The 23006-nt window shown below is 52.3% G+C and overlaps 1 protein-coding gene across 2 annotated transcripts in view; it reads left to right on the top strand.

Annotated features, from left to right (window-relative positions):
• Positions 1–17421, top strand: part of CRIP2 (cysteine rich protein 2) — a 69622-nt gene extending 52201 nt beyond the window's left edge. For both annotated transcript variants that reach the window (XM_030573478.1, XM_030573479.1), the window contains 6 exons: positions 7717–7774; positions 8516–8653; positions 10625–10693; positions 12489–12583; positions 14359–14416; positions 15299–17421. In XM_030573478.1, coding sequence (XP_030429338.1) covers positions 7717–7774; positions 8516–8653; positions 10625–10693; positions 12489–12583; positions 14359–14416; positions 15299–15366 — 486 coding nt within the window. In that variant the 3' untranslated portion in view covers positions 15367–17421. The remainder of the gene's footprint in view (positions 1–7716; positions 7775–8515; positions 8654–10624; positions 10694–12488; positions 12584–14358; positions 14417–15298) is intronic.
• The last annotated feature ends 5585 nt before the right edge of the window (positions 17422–23006 follow it).

Here is a 23006-nt window from a genome sequence, read left to right as displayed (position 1 = left end):
TAAATCCAGCTGAAGCCAGTGTCAGAATAAAAATGGAAGGAGGAGGCTTTAGCTGCTTCCATGAACCGCAAACTGCTGCCTCAGTCCATGACAATGGCAGAGACGGCATGCCTGGAACAGGAAGGCTTCTTTTTCCCAGTGCCCTCCAGTCTTCACCCGGAGGGGAGGAAAGGGGATAGTTTGTGCCATCTTGCTCAAAATGGAGGAGGTCTTTCTCTCTCCAAGGCCAGTATAGCTTTGTGCTTGGGCTTACGCAGTCAGTGAAGTATGGCCAAAGCACATAGCGGCTGAGCTGCAGGTGTCCTTGATCCAGGGACTAATTTGCCAGGACTTTACCAGAGTGCTGAGAATCCAGCCATGGTCTGCATGAGAATAGACTGTTTTGTATAAATTGGGGATCTGTGTCCGTGGAAGCTGGTCTGGTCTCTGCTCTCAGGGCTGTCCCTCTTGGTGTTACTGCAAACGGTGTGTCCTGGGCTATGTATGCTGCAGCTGATGGGCCACCTAAAGGGCTTTCTCGCCAGCCAAGATAGTATCAGTTATGGTAGGCTGTCAAGCTGCATTGGCCCATCCTGAGGCCTGATAAGCCCACTTCTCCTCTCCCACTGCCATGTGTGAGCCCTGGCTATAGGAACAGTAGGAATGGCCAGACTGAGTCAGACTCGAGGTCAATCCAGCCCAGGCTCCTGTCTCTAGCAGAGGCCAGCACTAGATACCACAGAGGAAGGTGCAATAACTCCATAGTTAATATTCCTTGGACTAGGGCAGGGGTAGGCAACCTGAGGCACGCGTGCCGAAGGTTACACCCAAGCTGATTTTCCGTGGCACTCACACCGGATCCTGGTCACTGCTCCGGGGGCTCTGCATTTTAGTTTAATTTTAAATGAAGTTTCTTAAACATTTTAAAAACCTTATTTACTTTATGTACGACAATAGTTTAGTTATATATTATAGACTTATAGAAAGAGACCTTCTAAAAATTAAAATGTATTACTGGCACGGCATGCGAAACCTTAAATCAGAGTGAATAAATGAAGACTCGGCACACCACTGCTGAAAGGTTGCTGACCCCTGGACTTCCAGGCCCCCCCCGGGCAGCAGTGAGCTAGCATAGTCCCTTGTACGCAAAGGCCGCTGCTGTGTGGCATTGCTTCCTCAGGCTGCAGATGGGGGTAGGGTGACCATATCTGACCATATTTCCCAAAGGGAAAACTGAACACCACATGGGGCTAACCTGAACGCGACCCCCCCCCCCCCGCACAAGGCTGGCCCATGCTGCTCACCCAAGCCCCCCTCCCCATGCTGGACTGGTGTCGCTGCTTGCTCAAGCCCTGCCTGCCCGCCCGAGCCTTGCCTCCCTGGACCCTGCATGAGGCTGGCATCGCTGCTTGCCACCCCACATGTTCCTCCGCACCCTAATTTTTGACAAAAAACTTTTTGATCAAGTTGGCAAGAGCAAAGGGGACAAATGCCCACGTTTGCCAAAAAAGTCGGGACGGCCAGGACAGGGCTTAAAACGGGATTGTCCTGGCCAAACTGGGACGTATGGTCACGCTAGATGGGAGGAGCGTCCATGGGGAAACGCGGTCTCTTCTTGATGGTGCAGGGCAGCAGGCATTGGGGAATGGGAGCCTGAAACCTGGCATATGACAGCTGCTGCGCAGCCTGCTGGGTCTTCAGGACTGAGCACTGTAGACAAATGCTGGGGTGGCTGTGGCTCCTGCGGGGTGGGGAGGAGGTGTGAAGCTCTGTCGTCCCCCCCTTGCCCCTCCAGTGCAGGTGGCGCGGGTGCAGACAGAACAGGCCATGGCCTCAGGGGCTCTGAACTGAAAAATGCTCTCTGGGAACCGGCCCATCCTGCCCAGCCACGAGAGTGAAGCCGGAAGCAAGTGATTATGGGGACATTGGAGAGTCTTTCGCTCAGTTCCGAGCCTGGAGCACCCAGTGCAGCGCTGGAGAAGGTGGCTCCGAGGCACACCTGCTTACACTCGGGGGTGAGGGGATCCCGGCTGTGACAATACTGTGGAATAGAAATGAGGAGCGACAGGTGGGGCTGTCCAGGCAGGCCCCATAGAGGAGAGTCCTTGATCCCAGTTGTGGACCGGGGCTCCCGTGGGGAAGACGGACAGGGCTGTCGTGGGCTGGGGCTTCTGTGGGGAGGACGGACAGGGCTTTTCTGTTGTGACCTGGGGTGTAATCATTGGATGCTCTCAATATCAGGGAGGATCCTGGGCTAGCTCAGGCTTTTCCCTCTCACATTGTCAGGGGTGTGGTGCTGGGACCTGTGCGTGGCTTGCATTGTTCCAAAGCGTGGTGTGCTGGCACAAGTCCTTCCTGCCTACCTCTTGCTCACTTGCTTTTGCTCTTGCTTGCTCTTTTGCTGAGTGCTCCTCTGTTTAGAAATCCAGGACCCTGCCAGACCTCAAGCAGGACAGCCTGAGCCCAGTGAATAACAGTCCCCAAGCAGTGAGGGACCCAAGAGCAGCCGCTCCTGCTCTCGGGCTGACCTAGGAATCCTGGTTTCTGGGGGAAGTTCCTGGCTGTTTGGAGCTTGATCCAAACACTGAAATGGGAGGATGGGGACATAGGTCCTGTCAGCAATGACATTTGGTTGATGGTGGGGAGTGCTTGGGGTACAGAGAGCCCAGGGGATGTTTGTGGCTGTCTTTTTATGTTACTTTAGTCTTTGCTCTTATATACACCGTGACCAAAGCTTGGGGCTGTGGAGTCCTTGATCTGTGTCTCAGTTTCTGGTCCTGGAATTGGAGGAAGAATGCTCCAGTCCAGACATGCTCTTCATCCCCCTCCCTAGCGCAGACTCTGCCCATTTCTGGGGCCGCCACGCTTGCACTGCCACCTGGGGCTGGGTGGGGTCGATCACAGCTCCTTGCACGACTGCAGGAGAGGGTGTGGTAGCTGAGGCTTGAGGATGACTAGCAGAGCTGTTAGTGGGGCCCAAGTCTGAAATGGCAGGGAGTGATGCAGTTCAGCATGAGATGTGTTGGTGAGAAGATGTGGGTGGGAGGGAGGGAGGGGAGAAAGAGGGGCTTAGAAATGGGATAGTGAAGTACAGAGGGGATGGTAAAGAGCAGAATGGAACAGCAAGGGGTGTTGCAGGTCAAAGGCAGGTGTGTTGGGAGAGCGGAGCAGTGCTGGCAGAGCTGGGGTGCTGCGTTGACTTCTAGTCAGACTTGTCCTGAAACCGAATAATGAACATGCTGCAGCAAATAGAACAATTTTTGGGGTGTGAAATGTATGCAAAATCTCAGTGTGTTTAAACCAGCAAAGCAACATGACACGCAAAGTGTCTTGCTCCTCTGCCCGTGCCAAGAAGGCTGAGAGTGCCCAGTGCCTAGGAGGAGCAGAACGCTTCTGTTGGTGACTCACTCCAGAGGCATGTGCTTTGGTTCTCCAGTGTCCCATCTGGATGGGCCCAGGCCTTCCAGTGTGCTGCATGGGAGGCAGTGAATTCCACATTTGCCAAGGAGACAGACACATGGCCAACTGACTTCCTTTTTGGTTCTGTGCAGAACTGTTTGTGCTCAGCATCCCAGCCCTTGCAAAACCCAGCTGCCAGAGCCCACAGATACTTTCTCTTTTCTTTGACTCGCTTCCAACTTTCTGGTGGGAAACTGCTGCCGGGAGCTGGAATAACATTATCTTCTGCCTGCTGGCTGTCCCAGCCCCTGTCCATCCCACCTCAGCCCCCCCCTCCATCAATGGCAGCACACATGGCTCAGTCCTTGTGATAAGGGCGTGACATAAGGGGGGAAAACTCGCTCCTTATCACTCTGTCCAGAGAGAAGACTGCTTTTCCTCTAAGCAATCAGCCCCTGTTTGATAATGTGAGCAGATAACAGCTCTGAGGAGGCAAGCACCATAGCAACCGTGCCAGGGGAGGGACCCTAGGAGGGAAAGGTATCATGGCCTCCTGGGGATGTTCTCTCTTTGCCTTGCTAGTGAGACTGGGGTGCAGCATGGAGGTGAGGGGAATGAGGGCAGCAGAGGGAGAGTGGCATGATTGCTATGATTCGGGATGGATGTGTTGTGCATGAATGAGTTATGCATGGTCTCAAATGCAGGCTGATAATACCTTATCCCAGTCCTTACCCCTGCACATGCTGCTATGTTGCAGAAAAGCTGTTTAGAAACTTGGAGTATATTTTTGTTTGTTTTAAATGGACTGGCCCCACTCTGCCTTCAAGATCACTGGGAATTGCTGAGATTTTGGAAGGGGTTTTCAAACAGGACTTTTCCATACGTTTTCAAACAGGACTTTTTTTTTTAACCTTTTGAAATTTTCAGCTGAATCTTCTATTGGTTTTTTTAATGTTTGTTTCAAAAGAAATGCATTTGGAAAATATCCCATGGTGTGACTAAACTGACCAATCGGAATCAGAAATTAAAATACCCAAAAATCAATTAAGACAGATAAGCACCAAAAAATGAAGCTATGTTGCGGCTCCACAGGCTGCACAGCAAACAGTGACCAAATTCAAAACAGAGAGCTGGAGCTATGGACATTCTGTCTGCTGATAATCAGGCCAATTAGTTAGGGGTCTGTATATGGATTTAGGTGTCTCTCTTTAAGCACCAAAGCTTGAAAATCTGACCTCTGTTTATATATACAAACTCCTCATCTCCAAGTCTAAAAGTATTGTAGTAATAATACAATCTGAACTCCACAGTAGATGGAAATCACTTAAAATAAATGGTCCAGTCTCGCCAGGATGACGCAGTTTGGCTCCCAAGACATTAAATAATTCCCCAAAATAAGCGTATAAACAAGAGAAGTCCAACCTGCAGAATACGTTAAAAAGCAAAATCGTATGTCACCGGATCCATGTGTCATGTTGCAGAGTTTCAGCTCTGAGAGCCTGTTGAGCTGACCTGCCCATGGGTTCTGGTGTGCCTTCTCTTTCATGTGGTTATTTTATGGTGTAATTGAATTCGTTTGGGAGATATGTAAATATGAAACCCCCAGAATATTCACTGAAGTGAACGCCCGGGGCTGTGTATTTAGAGTGTTAGTTATTGAAATGGGTACTCTGCTCGGCTCTGGATTCAGTTTCATGTAGCCCTGAGGTACCTGAAGGAGGGCACAAGGTGTCAGTGACAGCCCGCTTACATTTAGTTCAGTTAGTGCTTTGTGGCAGGTCTCTGATTCACTGGAGGGAGACTCCACAATTCCAGCACTGGGGCCTGGGCGGGGTGGGCTGAGCCATCTATGGGTCTGTATGGGTTACCAGCGGTGAGTTTGTGTTATGGGTCCCTCTCAATGTTGATCCACACAGGATATTAGTCTGTAACAGCCCTCAGCGACAGGAGCTTGGTTCTTGAGCTCCCGCTGTAGCCATTCATGCTTCCAGGCTCTGGATTTTTATGGTTCGGTCCCCTGGTGTGATGACCATCACGTGCTCACCGCAGACAGGGGGATGTAAACCTGATACTCTATCTAGGGCCATGCAAGGTCCCCTCCATCATCACAGTATCTGAGCACCTCAGTCTTCAATGTGTTAGACCTCACTACCGCCCGGTGGGTCAGGGCAGGGCAGTGCTGTTATCCCATTGTACAGGTGGGAAACTAAGGCACAAAGTGACTAGCCCAAGGTCATGCAGGGGGTCTGGGACAGGGCAGGAACTGAACCTGGGTGTCTTGAGTCCCAGGATAGTGCTGTAAGGAAAGCCGGCAGGCCATTGGTGTTACTCTAGATCAGGAGTGGGCAAACTTTTTGGCTAGAGGGCCACATCTGGGTATGGAAATTGTACAGTAACTCCTCACTTAAAGTCATCTCGGTTAACATTGTTTTGTTGTTACATTGCTGATCAATTAGGGAACATGCTTGTTTAAAGTTGTGCAATGCTCCCTTCTAATGTCGTTTGGCAGCCGCCTGCTTTGTCTATTGCTTGCAGGAAAAGCAGCCCATTGCAGCTAGCTGGTGGGGACTTGGAACCAGGGTGGACCGGCAGCCCCCCTATCATCTCCCTGCTCCCCTAAGTTCCCTGTGCAGCAGCTGCCTAGGAGGCTAGCAATTGCAGCTGTCCCTCCCCTACTGCCGTTTGCTGTTCCTGTCCTCTGCCTTGGAGCTGCTCCCCGAGACTCCTGCTTGCTGTGGGGGGTAGGGGTGAAGAAGAGGGGGGCTAATGTCAGGGTGTTCCCCCCCCTCTTGTGCACCCCGCTTATCCAATCTTCCATAGAGCAGGGGGGACACACCAGGGCTCAGGCTGGAGGAAGCTTGCAGCAGTGTGTCTGTCTGTGATGTCTCCCCTCCCTCCATTCCTGCTGTCTTGTAGAGTGAGAGATTTAACCCTTGAGGGCTCAGACAATTGCTAGTTCATCATTTAGCAGTAAAGGAAATATCCCACCCTCTGACTCCTCCACCTCAACCAAGCTTCACAATCATCATCACTGTGTACTAGTATTAAATTGTTTAAAACTTATACTGTGTGTGTGTGTATATATATAGTCTTTTGTCTGGTGAAAATTTTTTTTCCTGGAACATAACCCCCTCATTTACATTAATTCTTATGGGGAAATTGGATTTGCTTAACATTGTTTCGCTTAAAGTCACATTTTTCAGGAACAGAACTACAGTGTTAAGTGAGGAGTTACAGTATGGCGGCCCATGAATGCTCACGAAATTGGGTTTGGGGTGCAGGAGGGAGTGAGGGCTCTGGCTGGTGATGCGGACTCTGGGGTGGGCCAGAAATGAGGAGTTCAGGGTGCAGGAGGGGGCTCTGGGCTAGGGCAAGGTGCTGGGGTGCAGGGGGGTGAGGGCTCTGGCTGGGGGTGCGGGCTCTGCAGTGGGGCTGAGCAGTTTGGGGTGCAGGAGGGTGCTCCAGTCTGAGATCAAAGGGTTCGGGGGCTGGGAGGGGGATCAGGGCTGGGGCAGTAGGTTGGGACATTGGAGGGGGCACTCGGGTGCAGGCTCCTCTTGGCGCTTACCTTAAGCAGCTCCTGGAAGCAGTGGCATGTCCCTCCTCCAGGTCCTACATGGAGGTGCGGCCCGGTGACTCGGCGCACTGCCCTATCCACAGGTGCCGCCCCTGCAGCTCCCATTGGCCACAGTTCCCGGTCAATGGATTGTGGGGGGCAGCACTTGGAGCCCCCCTGGCTGCCTCTGAACATATTAGCTGGGGAGTGGACATGCCACTGTTACTGGGAGCTGTGCAGAGCTGAGGCAGGCATGGGTGGAGTGGCTGCCAACCCCGCTCCTCGGCTGGTGCATGGGAGGAGCCCCAGACCCTGCTCCCCAGCAGGAGCTCGAGGGCTGGATTAAATCAACTGGCAGGCAGGATGTGGCCTGTGGGCCGTAGTTTGCCCTCCCCTGCTCTAGCTGAAGCTAATGGTGGGCAATGGGAGGCGTTCTTGGGCAGGGCTGGGGGTCTTTTGTGAGGAACGTTGTATATAAGAGAGAGAGTGCAATACTCTTGCTGTGAAGTTCCCTCCCCTTACCCAGAATGCTCTTCCTCCCTCTATAAACTGTTTGACTAGTATGTGCAACAGGACTCCCTCAATGTTGGTCTACAAATTCATTCCCTTTTTGTCTCTTTGTGCATATTTTACAGACACTTAAAGAATGTAAGCTCCTTCCTCTCAGTAATGCCTGGTATGGCAGCTAGTATGTCCCAGGGTTTGGTGTCTGGCACTAGAGATGCCAGGGGAAAAGCCCCTGCTAACCTCCATTCCTAATGCTCCTTCTCTCTCTCCCTCAGCATGACGGGAAGCCCTTCTGCCACAAGCCATGCTATGCAACATTGTTCGGACCGAAAGGTACGTATTCCTCCTGACCAGCCTCCCCTTCATATGAGAAATGAACGCCCAGAGGCAGAAAGATGAATGCTGCCTATTTTCAGGGCTGCAGTGATTCATGCAGCTATTCAGAGCACTTGTCCTATCCTAGGTTTTAACAGGAGAGTTTCGGGCCCTGATAACTGCCCCAGACTCAGAGCAGCACAGGCCAAAGCTGTGTGAGGGATTCTTCCAGGGGAATCCAAAGAGCCACCATCTCAGCACTTCACAGCACCAAACCCCACACGGAACGGCTCCAGATTGGCAGTGAGTTCAGTGGAACTTGCTCTTCACAGAACTGGAGGTTAGATGTTTCAGGGGAGAAGTCACGACAGCTCCCCTGCAAACCACAGGAAGGGCTGGTCACTCAGACAGCATTGCCTCCCAGGAGGTAGAATAGTCCCAGGAGAGAGCCACGTGGGGCAGAGCTGTGGTGGGTGACTAGCTCCAGCTACTGGATGGGAGAGGGGCCAGGAAGCCATTTGTAGTGTGCTGCAGACATGCCCCCTTCCCAGCTGCACATCTCGGGAAGGTGCAATGAGAGGACGTGTCTCTGGGCCACCAGAGCAGGAGAGCTGGAGAGACCGGTGGCTCCCACTGGAGCTGGGAGTGCAGGCTGGCCAAGGCTTGCCTTTCATAACGGCCCTGTGTCCTGGGAGAGGAGGAAAGCCCAGAACGACGTCTTGGATCCAACAGCCACAAATGCTGATGCTCCTGTTGCAGGTGTGAATATTGGTGGAGCTGGCTCTTATATCTATGAGAAGCCTCAGATGGAAGAGCAGCCGGCTCCTGGGCCCATTGAGCATATTTCGAAGGTAGAAGAGAAGAAAGTGAGTGGCCCACCGAAAGGGCCCAGCAGAGGTGAGTGCCGAAGGGGGCAAGAGGCTGGAAAGCCAGCATGGCTCTGCGCTCTGCTGTGAGAACCCTGTCAGCTGACCGGGGAACTCCGGCAAGGGGGACAGATGAGGCAAGGGAGGGCTGGTTAGGGGCGGTAGTTAAGACTTCATGGCCCTTGTTCAGACCTGTGCTTGGTGCCACTAGCTGCTGCGTGGCCAGGGACTTAGTGCAGTGGCAGCGAAGCTCGGCTGTGAGTGGAATGAAGGTACTGAAATGATTCTGGGTCCTCCCTCTGCTTTGCGTGTATTGATTGGAATGACCACTAGGGGGCGTCCATAGCACACAGTACACATGTCACTGTGGGACTCTCCAGAAGGACCGTGTTACTCCAGATAGGAGCTGCTACAGCCTGCATTCAGGTAGATGTGGGTCCACACCATGGCCTGCATAATAGCACGGTGGGCCTGATTGCTCTCTGGTGGTGTTCTTTCCAGAGACTAGCCCATATGTTCCCACTGACACGACCCCCAGGGTTGGGTCAGTGCTATAGCAGGGGGTTGAGCAGGCTTGAGCCAATGGAGCATGTATGTCCTCGCTGCCTTGCTGAGCTGCTGAAAGAGTCCTTGCAGGACTGCCCTGCATCCGTGCTTGCCCTGTTGGAAGCTGTTTCCGAGGTGGTGTCCTTTAGGTACCTACCCCACAGTTCCTGGCAAAGCTCCCAAAAGCAGTGTGTTCAGGGGTAGCTCAGAAGGCGCTATGGGATAGTAACAGCAGGGCTGTCAGAACTATATCAGCTTGTCCAGGTCCAGACTGGCATCAAACCAGTTCAGAGTGAAACCCCTTAGAGTGAGCTGGCTCATAGACCTGGTGAGAGCTCGTCTGCTCTGGCTGCTGCTGAGATGCACAGCTAGGGATGCTGGGGAGAGACACAGAGGCTAGCTGTGCATCTCCCATGCTGCAACCCTGCCTTGTTAGCCTGGAGAGTGTTATCTCCATATTCATGTTCCATCCAACCTAATCTGCTTAACAGAAATGACCATGACCGTATGCTATTTTCTTTGCAACAGAGCCATCACTCAGGCCTTGGCTACACTGGCGCTTTACAGTGCTGCAACTTTCTCGCTCAGGGGTGTGAAAAAACACACCCCTGAGCACAGCAAGTTACAGCGCTGCAAAACGCCAGTGTAAACAGTGCCCCAGCGCTGGGAGCACGGCTCTCAGCGCTGCAAGCTAATCCCCACGGGAAGGTGGAGTATCTGCAGCGCTGGGAGAGCTCTCTCCCAGCACTGGCGCTGCGACCACACTCGCACTCCAAAGCACTGCTGCGGGAGCGCTCCCGCGGCAGCACTTTGGAGTTTCGAGTGTAGCCAAGCCCTCAGTCATCGATGAGCTACCTCTCCCAGCCCACCTTCAAAAGCAAATAATGACATGCGCCAGTGGGCTGTGATCTCCTCTGGTGGAGGATGCAGGGCAGAAGGAAGGGCACTGTTTAATGCAGGCCCTACACTCATTAAAGAGACTGGGGACAGATCTACACTTAAAACGCTGCAGTGAAGGTGCTATTACACCGTTGGGAGCACGTCTTCCATCAGCATAGTTAATCCACCTCCGTCAGAGGCAATAGCTCTGTCAATGGGAGAAACTCTGCAGTTGACATAGCACTGTCTACACCAGGTGTTAGGTCGGTATAATTGTAGCACTCCTGGAGTATGGATTTTTCACAATTCTGAGCGACGTAGTTACACCTGTGTACATTTAAAGTGTAGATCTGGCCTGGCTCTCATCTTTAATGGTAGCTTTAGCCTGTTGATTCTGCAGTGAATGAAAACCTCCTTTCAAAGGCATGGTTCATTGTTGATTGCCAGCTGGAGATGATGAGCTCTGAATTTAGCTGGAGAGAGGGCCCATGGATGGTGCAGTAGCACTTGGATGTGTAGGGGGTCCACATAGCAGATTTCTTTAGGATGCTAAAGAAACTATTCTCTTGTCTTTCAGCCTCCAGTGTCACCACCTTCACCGGGGAGCCCAACATGTGCCCGCGCTGTGGCAAAAAAGTCTACTTTGGTAAGGACTGGGGCAGGCTGGCTCCCTTAGTGTTCCCTGCTTATGTCCCAGGGTCACTTGTTTGTACTGTGAGACATTCCTATCAGAGATCAGGGCTAGGTGCTGCACATACACATAGGAAGAGAGAGGCCTTGCCGCACAGCACTTAGTCAGTGGAAATAGCTGACAAAGGATTACTAGCCCTGTTTTACTGCTGGGAAGCTGAGGCCCAGAGAGATTATGTGACCTGCCCAAGGTTGCGTTCCAGCGGTAGAACCCAGGTCACTGGACTGAGACTTGGGATCCTTAACCATAAGGCAGTCCTTCCTCTGCAGGAGGGTTTCAGCTGCTGATATGGGGGGCCTGGAGGATGTGACTGCTTCAGTGGAGGGGGCCTTTGGGGAGAAGGTATCTGGGAGGCTAGGTGTGGGTGAGTCTAAATTGGTTTAAAATCACATTTTTAGCTGAATCGATGCATCGCTCTAGGTAGAGGAACAGACTGTACAGGTAGTAACATGTTTACCTTCTAAATGGAATTGCACCACAACTAACAATAGGCATGTCTCCAACACACACGTGCTCATACAGTCACCCATGCAGAATTAGTAAGGCTGTTTGTAACAGTGCCATCTCATGACTCCCATTAATGTTACAAAGGTTTGGGCCACATTCTCTGAAGTCAGTGACATTCTGCCAACAGGGAATTTGGCTCTTTTGTTACCTAGGTGAATATTTACATGATCCCTGGGAGGCGCGGGAGCTGTCACCTCCGAGGGCTGAACAGAGTACTGGGGGAGGCTGATTTTACCCCTTTGCTGCTCCTGTGGTTGAGTAGGAGGCAGCTTTCATTAAGGCTCATTAACATGCTCAGCAGCATGTCAGGGTATGAGTGCAGCTGACTCTTTCAAGGGAGAAGGAAAAGACTCTTCAGTAAAGGCCTAAGCTGTTCTTTGCAAAGGTTTCATGGGATGCTGGCAACACCTCAGCTCTCCAAGAGCAAAACCTGCCCATGGAGTGGGTGTTGTGCAGCCTCTTGCCGCTGGAGGCCTGGTTCAGGAGCAGTCTGGCCCAGCCGTCAGACTACTGCCAGCAGGTTTCCCTCTTGGCCATAGGCGCCAACTCCATGGGTGCTCCGGGGCTGGAGCATCCACGGGGGAAAAATTGGTGGGTGCTCTGCACGCCCTGGAAGCTCCTTGCCCTGCCCCTCCCCAACTCACCTCTGCCTCCTCCCTTGAGTGCACCGCCGGGTCCTGCTTCTCCTCCCTCCCTCCCTCCCAGCACTTGTGTCACGGAACAGCTGTTTTGCACAGCAAGCCTGGGAGGGAATGGGAAGGAGGGGGAACGTGGTGCTCTTGAGGGAGGAGGCGGAGTTGGGGGGAGACTTTGGGGCAGGGGTGGAGTCGGGGTGGGGGTTGGCCCAAGAGGGCGGGGGCACAAGCACCCACTGGCACCGAAAAAAGTTGGTGCCTGTGCTCTTGGCTTGACCTAGACACGGGCTCTTTGGGCAGCAGGGCTAGGAGGTAAGAGCCTGGCAGCTGTGGGAGCTGTGTGTGAGCACTGAGGCTCTCTTGCACCATGGCTAAGAAGGGGGCAATTCTCAGGTGAATGCTCCCCTAGTGTGGCCAACTGGGACATCTGCAAGATTACCCACAATCCCTTGGGCGCCCCATTGGGGTGTCTCAGCCTGCCTGTAGCTGTGTGGGTTGCTGCCAGGGGGCGAGCTCATGCTGTGGAAGCCCTGGCTTGGACATGTTCACGCCAAGGCAAGGAATGAAGAGCTCCCACTGGAATATGTCCCTTCTTGTCTCTGCTCCAGCTGAGAAGGTGACTTCACTGGGGAAGGACTGGCACCGCCCCTGCCTGCGCTGTGAGCGCTGCGGCAAGACTTTGACCCCTGGCGGCCACGCGGAGGTAAGGACTGAGCACATGCTGTGATCTGTTTGCCCCATGTGTGCTCTGGTCCAGGCTTTCGCTGCCACCACCTCCCTCCCCTCACACCTGCTCAGGAGACTCTTACTGGTGCATGTGCATGTTCAGGCTAGCGAGGGATGAGGTTAGACCTCTGGACTGAATATTTCATTCTCCTGCCCCTCTCCCGATTGCTGCCTTTGCAGCAGTGATGGCCCATACCCTGGGGGGCAGTGTCTGGATTTGGGCTGCACCCAGCTGTGATCCTGGTGTGACTCACATGATAAAGCTGATCACCCAGACAAGAGGAAGGGATATGTTGCGGGAGCTGGTCTCAGCTCTGGAGCAGAATCCTTGCACCCCTGGCTAGCATCCCATCTGACCCTCCCACCTCAGCTGGGCACAGCCCCCTGCTTCTCTCCCAGCTTGGCCAATGGCTTTTCCGCCTGTGACTTCTCCCCAGTCCTTGGTGCTCACTGCCCGTTCCTGGGTATCCCCAGGGACTGCAGTGGCCACGGACCCCTAAGACAGAGTCAGTCATCTGAGCGCATGCTGGCTGTCTAATTGTCTGGTGGTTTGGGGATTCCAGGTGGCAGACCCAGGCCAGTAGCCAGAATCCTGTATGCTAGCAGCCAGGCCTGGGCTCGTGCAATGTAAAGGGATAAAAGCTGTACTGTAGTGGGTCCGTTCCCCCAGAGCTGATCTGTCACAGTGTCTCCCATGCACTGGGTGTGTTGATAGTGGAGTGCAGGGCTACTGGGAGCAGTCCTGGGCCTCTGGTGGCTGGAAGGCTTTTACCTCTGCCTCCCCATTGTTGCTGGACAAGATGGGGATCTTCAGACTCCAATCACTGCCTGCATCCAGACTCCAGCCACCGCTGCAGGCTCCTTCCACCCCTGACTGCTCCTGCTCTGACAGGTCCAGGGCCTTGGCCTCTCTCCTGGCCCTGCAGCTTTGGAGGGGAGGGCTGCACAAAGGGCATGGCCTATGTTGGACAGACACCTGTGTGCAGTGGGTAGACAGTGCTCATGGCCTGCATGGCCATGTGGCAGTGGCTGCAGCAGGGGCAAGACAGAGCCCTGTGACATTCTGATCCCCACCAGGGATGGTCTCACAGGAATAGCTGCACCCCGTAATCTCATCCCAGGGCTGGGGAGCACTCTCCACATTTGTGAGCTGAGCACCTCTCCTGCCATTGCGTGCTCCAGTGATTCCAGGCGTGCCCACCAGAGGACAGACTGGATTTAAATAGAAAGCTGGGGCTGTTGGCTGGGGGCAGCCCTGGCTGATGGAAGGTGAATGCGGACACGCGGGGGAAGTTCCCATTGCTCAGCGTTGCTGGACCGCTCGCAGGACAAAGGGCTCTGTGGAGCCAAGTGACGCAGGACATCAGTGAGATGGAGTCTGTGCTCGGTGCTCCAGGGATGAGGGACTGTCTGCCATGGAGGGCGGGTTCCAGGGGCAGGCGGGCAGAGCAAGTGTTGTGCTAGCAGGGAGACAGCAGCCCAGGCCTGGAGGCATTGGCGGAGCTGTTGGGGGGCCAGGGTTGTAGTAGCAAACCAGCCCCATGGGGAGCTTCAGGGCAATGCAAATTGAATGATGTCTCTCCAGGAGCCTCGTGCAGTTGGGGTGGGATGCTGAGGAGCCCCCCTCCAATGTACTGCCGTGGCAGGGCTGTGCCCTGGGAAAGGGCAGGGTGAGTGGCCATCTGCATCATGTTCTTCTGCACCTCTTGGGTTGGGTGGCACTGACGTGTGTCTTGCTTTGCCCCCTCACAGCACGACGAGCAGCCGTACTGCCACAAGCCCTGCTATGGGATCCTCTTTGGGCCAAAGGGTGAGTATGCTGCACGGAACCGGAGCTGCTGGAGGAAGGGCAGGAAGTGTGCAGAGGCTAAATGGAGGGTGGGGGAATGGGTTTTCCTCAATGAATCCCTAAGGAGAGGGGTAGGTGGGAGTGTGGGGAGAGGGACGGGGGCATGAGGCACCTGTCAGCAATGACTGGGCACACTGCCTCTGCAGGATATTCTCCCATCCCCCCGGCTGGCTGTGCCGCGTTTTGGTTTGTAGGGCCCCGGAGCAGATAGCCCGGGGGGGTACATCAGGGTGCCCTGGCACATCCAGTATACCCAGAGGCTCTAGGAGGGAGGGCAGCCCTTTGCTAACTGCACGACAGCCTTTGCCCAGGACAGGGGAAGTGTTGGGGGGTCCACGGATGAAACCCGAGGCTTGCTGTGTTTTGGAACCCAGCCAGCAGAACACAGATTGAGCACAGTCCCCTAGCTCCCTCTAGGGGCCAGGGCCAGGGGGTGCATGGGGCTCAGCTGGGCAAGGATCCTCTGGCTCCTTGGTGAGGGCCCTTATGCAAATATTTCCCCTACTGCTCAGCCCCCACTTTTCCATTGGCCCTTCCTGACTATCTGCTCCCCTACGCTCCCAGCCTGTGGAGCGGTGAGACCTCGGCAATGGGGCATGGTTCCCTAATGTGGGAGGACAGGCTGCTTGCACTACTGAATTCCAGGCAGGGATGGCCAGGTTCTTGGCCTTCCACTCACCCTCTTTCCCTTTTCTGACCTTTCCCATCCATTTGTCCTCGGCCTCCACGGCTGTTTTGGCTGGGGCTCTGTGCAGCCCCCAGGCTAAGGGGAGGTATCTGCAATCAGCACCCTGCCTGGCTATCCTGGCCCTGCCCTTACCTGGGGCTCTTTCTCTGTTGCAGGAGTGAACACTGGAGCTGTTGGAAGTTACATCTACGATAAAGACCCCGAAGCAAAGGACCAGCCCTAAAGACCTTGCTGCCTCCCTCCTGCCCGCCCGCCCAACACAGGCCACTCACACTGCTCCCTCTTTCCTCAGCTCCCTTCTGTAGAAATAGCTTAGCTCCAGGACGGCCATGCCGTGCACTGGAGCAGCCCTGAGCCTGGCTGGCCACAGAGCTGTGCTCCCTGCTGTTTGTATTCTGGGCGGGGCAGTCCCGCCCTCGGGATTTTATAATATAATATAAGCTTTGATGTTAAAGACAGAAGTAGAAAGTTTCTCTGGTTGCTCCCAATGTACCTGACTCTCCTGAGCTCTCCCATGGAGTTCCTTGTTCCTCAGGTCCTCAGCCCCCTGCCAGCCATGGGATGGAGGCTTCCTGGGCATGAGTGGTATGCACCTGGCATCTCAGTTCATGGTAGCCTCTCCAAGCGAGCCCGTCGGCAAGTCCTGGATGGTGTGCAGCCAGTACAGGCTCATGCTGCACTGCAGGCTGGGGCAAGCTCTGTCCCAGATCATCCGTATCTAACAGCAGCTCCTTTCACTGCTGCAGTTCCAGTCGCAATCAGGAGGACAGAGCCCACTCCCCCCGGTAACATGGGATGGGGTGGAGGCGGGCAGGAACCGCGTGGGGGGTTGTCACATGGGGAGATCAAGTGCCCCCTTCAGCTGGTGCTCCCCTTTGTGTCCCTCCCTTGAGTCGCCCAGCCTTGAGCAAATAAATGGTCCCGTGGGCTGCCAGCCCTCCCGCTGGGTCTGCCCAGTGGCTGCTGGCATTCTGGGGAGGCCAGTCAGGAACAGACGGCCCACTGGCTGTGTAGGATGGCAGTCTTGCACCTCAGAAACGGTTGTGTTAAGTGTGGGAGTCATTCCTTAAGCAGGTGTTCTCTTCAAGCCCAGGGAGATTGCTTTGGGCTCCATTGTGTCCTCAGTCTGCGAGCTCTGTGCTCGCACCATGTAGTTGCTCGCCTGCTCGTGTCCTTGCCTGGAGCAATGGGCAGAGCCCGGGTGCAGCGTCCTAGCTACTGGTGGGTTACAAGGCCATATGGCCTATGTTCCTTTCAGTCCTGCTGTAGGTGACCATGCCAGCCCGGTGCTCATGGGCATGGGCCTCTCATTTCTGGCATCCGTGTGCTCTGCTGTGTTGTTCAGGGCTAGCATCTCCATGGCCCTGAATCCCACCTGCCCGCCTTGTTCTCTGCAGCAGGTGGCAGAATTGGGAGCTTGGACTCTGGGAACAGCTGAGATGTACATGTGTGATGCCAGCCCCTGGTATGTAGACTGCATGCCCATTCCCAACAGCTGGGAGCAACTTACTGCACTCTCGGGGCTGTCTAAACAGCTGCTTCTCTGCACTGTGCTGCAAGGAACGGTCAATCCGTGTGATCCCAAATGTGTTCACTGTGGCGCTGAGTTTGGCCTGGGAGCTGAGGGTGCTGCTGTGGGTGCACATATACCCCAGCCTGCTCCCCCAGTAACACTGAACTTCGCAGTGTGCTGCATCCAGGATCATAGGAGGGTCCCTGTGATGTGGGCCCTGCAGAGGAGGGAAATAAATGCTAGTGTCTGAGTCCATGGCCCTAGCCTGTGTAGGAGGAGGGAGCATAGGTCCCATGTCTGTGCCATACAGCACACTATGGCCCTGGTAAGGGAATAGGTTGGAAGGGGCTGGTGGGAGAGTCAGGGGTGTTGGGACAATGGCTGGAAGTCGGCTGAGTGGTGTGAAGTGTGCAGGGTTCCCACCTTCGCCCTCTCAAAGGATACTGTTTGTGGTGTATGTGTGTTTTTTAGTCTATTTATAAGTGGATAGAAATGTGCTTTCTGCTTCGGTGAATGGTGTGCACTCCCCAGGTCACCCCCCAGATCACCGCACTGGCCATTCACGCTGACCCACTAAGACGGAATTGGGAGCAAATCTACAGAGCTTGTGCTCTGCCTCCAGCCTGGCCTGTCGCCCTAGACTAATGTAACCTGCAGGGCTAGCTGCCATGCTCCCACCAGGTACAGGCCAACCAGAACGCACCTGAAGCAAGCCAGCAAAGCTGATGTCCTGTTGTTATTGCTGACAATAAAAATTTTGAACAACAAGCGGCGTGGTCTGATTATGTGGGATATGTGGTCCTTGCTGTCTGTCACCCAGGTTTATCACATATCCAGCTCTGAGTTAGAACCCTTTGCTCCCCTGAGGTGACCTGGAAAAGCAGACAAGTAGTGGCACTGTACCTGTCTCAGCTGCTTTGTGATGGAGAGGCAGCATGTCGGACTGGGGGGTTATTCCTGGCTCTGCCACTTCCCAGCTGGGTGACCTTGTGCAAGACCTCGTGCCTCAGTTTCCCGTTCCCACCCTTTCTCATGTCTGTTTAGAAATGCTCTTGAGGACAGGGAATGTCACACGGTGTCTGTGCAGCGCCTAGCACAATGGGTTGTTGATTTCAGTTGGACCCATGATGCTAGCATAATGCAAAGGAGGCCTGACAAGTTATGTGAGAGAGCCTGGCCTGCTCTACCCTGGGTTCTGGAGAGTTTCTGGCATCACACAGGTCAGGGGGTGTGATTTTTTTAAAATCTGGAGTACTGGAGTTCTATCCCCTTCATAGATCCTGCTCTCCTTGGTATCTGGCCGTCAGCAGAAGCTCAGTGGAGTCGACTGTCTCAGCACACTGCTGCCTGGATGGGGGTGATACATGAAGGGCTCGTGTTGTACAGTGGGGTTTCTGCTGGAAGTGTCCATTTGGAGGTGGAATATGCAAGAATCGTCCCTTTAGCTGCTTCTCATTCTCTGCACCATTTCAGCTCAGTACATGGGAAACAGTCTTAAAATTACTCTGTCATGCTGGCCTGTCTACCTCCAGCCCCCACATTTCTGTCTCTGTGGGGCTTTACTGTCTACTCAGATGCTGCCCCAGTAGGGTACATGGGGCTTCAGATCAAAGAAGCATCCTGGGAGATGCTAGGGAATGGATGCAGTGTGACTGACACCTGGAGCAGAGCAGTGCCAGGCGCTGTACCAGCCAAGCAGTGAGGTCTGAAACCCCCCTGCCTGAGTGCCCAGCACCTGGCTATGGGCATTTCCCCCTTCTGTATCGTGGTCAGGGAGAGGATCCCTGGAGCAAATGCCCTGCCCACACTCTGCTAAGTTGCCTTCACTTATTTCCTGAGCTCTCCAAAGGGGCATCCCAAACCCTCTACAGAGGCCCTTTGAAATTCATTCCCCTGAGTGGGTCTGGCAGGCCAGGGCATAGACCTGCTCTTCTCCTTAGGGCCTGCGGGAGCCTTGCCTGTTCCCGAGCCTGCGGATTTCACTGTGGCAGCTTCATTGTCCTTCCCTTGTTTGCCATGGATGCAGAGAAGCAGTCCCATAAGGTTCTCTCTCTACAGCAGTGGTCCTCAACCTTTTTGTGGCCAGTAGCACACTCATGTTTTCAGAAGACTGTGGTGGGTGTCAACAATTTTTCAAGGCTTATTTTGTACGAAAAACCATCATATTTAATATTGCATAATATATGAATCCATAAGATAAAAAAGGTAATTTTACATGTGAAAGGTATTAATTAAATTATTCGGCAATTACTTACCATGTGAATTTGCTCTTTTTTATCTACCTGTAAGAAAAATTAAGGAGTTTTTGCAAAATATCATAAACAGTTTTCATCTTATTTATTTTTAAAAAGTAAAACATTGTTGAACTGCTGGTCCAAATATTTTTTTTTCTTACTTTAACATAGATAGCCAGTTATGGTTAATTAAAAATATTCTTTGTATTGTTACTTGTATCTGGATTTCAACAAACAAACAAACAAATATGAAAAAAATTTAAACACAAGTTAATCATACGCGCTCATCAGCACTTAATGGAAAACAGGTATAATTAATTCACGTGTTTTTTCTAATAAAGTCACTGTGATCTTTTGGCACTGCATTTCTTCAGCCAATTTTTCATAGTTGGGAGAGTAGGATGATATTCCTGTTCATAAGAAATCGTCAAGATGGGCATCTGTAAGCTGAGATGTGTATTTTGATTTTATGATGTTCATTGTTGAAAACAGAACTTTGCATAGATAAGTGAAACCGAAATAAGATTTTATTTTGTGTGCTACATTTTTTAAGGCAGGAAACTGTTTTCAGTCAGCCAGATTACAAAAGTTTTCATCTGTTGTGCAGGATTTTAGAACAATATCATTTTGAAGGTCCAAAATCTCCAGTTCCACGTCTTCTGTTCTTATTTGAATGAGACTTGCAATTGATGTAGCCATTTCTGTTACCTCTATTTGGCAAGTAAAAGGATTCACAAGAAAGGCAACTACAGGCTCAATGATGGTGAACTGTTGAAATCTCCTTTCAAATTGTTCCAGAAGTGTTTGAATGTGGATAACAAATGGTGATGGGTTAAAATCACTGTCACATACCATTTCCTTCATACTTGGGAAATGTGCGAGAGACTTTGTCTTCATATGTGACATCCACAAGATCAGTTTTGCTTTGAATGATTTTACAGATCCTATCATTTGAGCCACATGTTTGTCTTTTCCCTGCAGCTCAAGATTTAAAATGTTCAATTTGTCAGTGATGTCGGCAAGAAAAGCCAAGTCCATTAACCAGCTGGAGTCTTCTCGTTGCTCGAAGTTCTGATTTGTGGACTTCAGAAATTCTTTGATCTCTTCAATTAGGCTTAAAAAACATGCAAGAACTTTACCTTTGCTCAGCCATCGTACTTCTGTGTGCAAGATAAGATCGGATTGTTTATCATCCACATCTTCCAACAAGGCCTTAAAAAGTCAGTGTTGCAAAGGTTTTGCTCGAATAGAGTTAATTATTTTAAAAACGACATTCACGATGTGTTGAAAAAAAGAACTTTGATGCACAAAGCTTCTTGGTGGACAATGCAATGATAAGACAAAGTTCGGAAAGGATTCATTCTTCTTACAGAGTGGAATGAATCTATTGGTGCTGCCCATCATTGCTGGTGCCCCATCAGTGGTGATCGCGGACAGCTCGTGTAGTGGCATACTAATTGATGTTGCGTATGATTTGAATAAATTTTAGATGTCCTCACCCTTTGTTTGCCCTTTCATAGGCAATATTTTTAATAACTCTTCTTTTACGGTGAAGTCACTAAATACCATCCTCGCCATAACTGCCAACTGCACTGTATCCGATATATCTGTCGACTCATCGAATTGCAGTGAAAACCAGTCATGTATTTCCAAGTCATCCTTTAGCTGAGTTTGCATGTCGCTTGCAATTGCCTGTATCCTCCTCGTAACTGTGTTGTCTGATAATGGCAAGTCTTGTATTACCGACAAAATCTCACCTTTGTTAGGAAATCCTTGAAACAGGCAATCGGCACCTGTCAAAAATGCTTCCTTCAGCAATTCACCATCTTGAAAGGGTTTTTTCTTCTTTGCGAGCAGATGAGCAATTTTAAAGGAAGCAATAGTAGCACCTTTAGACTTTACCACTTGTCTAGTGAAAACAGATTGCTGGGCAGATAGGTTTGATTTGAGTTGATTAATTTTCTTCTTTCTCAACTCAGATTTAAGTGGATGGCTAATGTCAAAAGAGCCATCATTAGTTTGGAAATGGCATTCAACGTTGTCTTTTTGGCACTGCAACAGCACCCCCACACAATAAGCAAACACATTTCCCTTTATTTTTAATAAAACAATAGGATTCTTCCCACTCGGCATTGAAATAATACGTACGTTGTCTTTTATTTGAACCACTCATTTTGGGGCAAAATGTTAAAAAAAATAATAAATCACAAAGCACAAGAAAACAGCAGTATCAGTGCAGTGGAAGAATACTCACGTACAGAGCCAGCTCCAGGCACCAGTGGAGCAAGCCACATGCCTGGGGCAGCACGTGCTATGGGGCGACATTCCCTCCATTCTTGGGACGGCAGAGTCAGAGCGTTTTTTTGTTTTTGTTTTTTGGCAGCAGTTCTGGGCAGCGCAGAAAGAAGCTGGAGAGAAGCCATGAGGACAGAGAACCTTGGCTCCTGCAGCAGGGCCGCGGCTTCTCTCCCCTGCTTGGCATTAGGTGGGCCCTGTGCCTGCTGGGAACAGAGAACACCGTGCCCACAGCCTGAGTTCTCTGTCCCTGTCAGGTGCATGGCCGTGGCTTCTCTCCCCTAGGCGGGCGCACATAAATGCCCCAGGGGGCATTGTGGGGTTGGGGGTGGCGGCTCTGCAATGGAAGCAGTCTCTTGCTGAGAAGAACTTCCCCAGCCTTCTGTAAGCTCTCGGTGTAAGGAGCATGGAGCCCAGCGTGAGTGGAAAAAGTGCTGAGAGTTGGCTCCAGGGAGTATGAGCAGAGCTATCTGAGGGACAGGCCTCCTGCTTCAGGAGCCGCTCACCTAACGTTACTGGCCTGACAGCTTTGTAAAGGAAACTGGACCCAGAACCCAGCCACACCCCAACGTTAACCCCCTGGCCCGAATAGCCTGGCTGGGGCTTGGGGCTGGAGTATAGTGGCTAAGCCTCAGCCCTGCAGCTGGGGGTGATGTGGAGTGGCCTAGCATTGCTGCTTGTGTCTGGTACGGAGGGTGGGACATGCTTTGCTCATGGCCCAGCCGTTGTCTCACTCTCTGTGGAGCCAGGATTCCTGGGGAGAGGCAGGTGCAGGTAGGGACTTGGCAAGCTACCCCTGTGTAGCTGGGGTGAGAGAACTTCTTGCTCACCTCTCTATCCCTGCACTGCTCTGGGCAGTCAAGTCCTTGGAGGTGCAGGGGTTAATGGAAAAGTGCTGAGTGGGTCAGACTCTAGCTACCTGACCTAGAGCTTCGCCACCACAGGCTACTCAGTCAGCTCACGGCTGAAAGGGCAATGTGGGCTGAGCCAAAACTGCCCCCTCCTGCCCCCGAATGGAGTGCCCAGCAACAGAATGTGTGTGGAAATGGGCGCTAAGTAGCACCGGTGGAGCGAGCAGCGGGTTTGCTGTTGGTGTGCGGGCCTGAAGACAGCTCCTTGAACATGAACCAGCAGTCACCCAGCACCCATGGCTCATGAGCCAGAAGGGACCATCGTGATCATCTAGTCTGACCTGCACATTCCAGGCCACAGAACCTCGTCCATCCCCTCTTGTAATAGCCCCTTAGCCTCTGGCTGAGTTAGTGATGGCCTCAAATTTTGATTTAAAGACTTCAAGTTACAGACACTCAACCATTATACTTGAGTTCAAATCAGCAAGTGACCTATGCCTCATGCTGCAGAGGAAGGTGAAACCCCCCCCAAGGTCTCTGCCAGTCTGACCTTGGGAAAATTCCTTCCTCACCCCAAATATGGCGATCAGTTAGACCCTGAGCATGTGGGCAACACCCACGGGCCCGACACTAGAATTCTGTGTAGTAGCTCAAAGCCCTACCCATCTAGTGTCCCGCCCCAGCCAATGGAGATAGTTGCCTTTAGCAGACATAGGTGGGCCACATGCCATTGTTGGCAATCTTATCACACCATCCTCTCCATAAACTTATCAAGCTGAGTCTTAAAACAAGTTAGTTTTGCCCCCACTACTCCCCTTAGGAGGCTGTTCCAGAACTTCACTCCTCTGATGATTAGAAACTGTGATCTAATTTCAAACCAACACTTCTTGAGGGCCAGGTTATGGCCATCTTTTCTTGTGCCAACACTGGCCCTTAACGTAACATCAGGGAGGGAGAGAAGTTATTTATC

Source organism: Gopherus evgoodei, chromosome 8 (assembly GCF_007399415.2).
Source record: "Gopherus evgoodei ecotype Sinaloan lineage chromosome 8, rGopEvg1_v1.p, whole genome shotgun sequence".
NCBI lineage: Eukaryota > Metazoa > Chordata > Testudines > Testudinidae > Gopherus > Gopherus evgoodei.
This window is presented reverse-complemented; position numbering and strand designations above follow the sequence as displayed.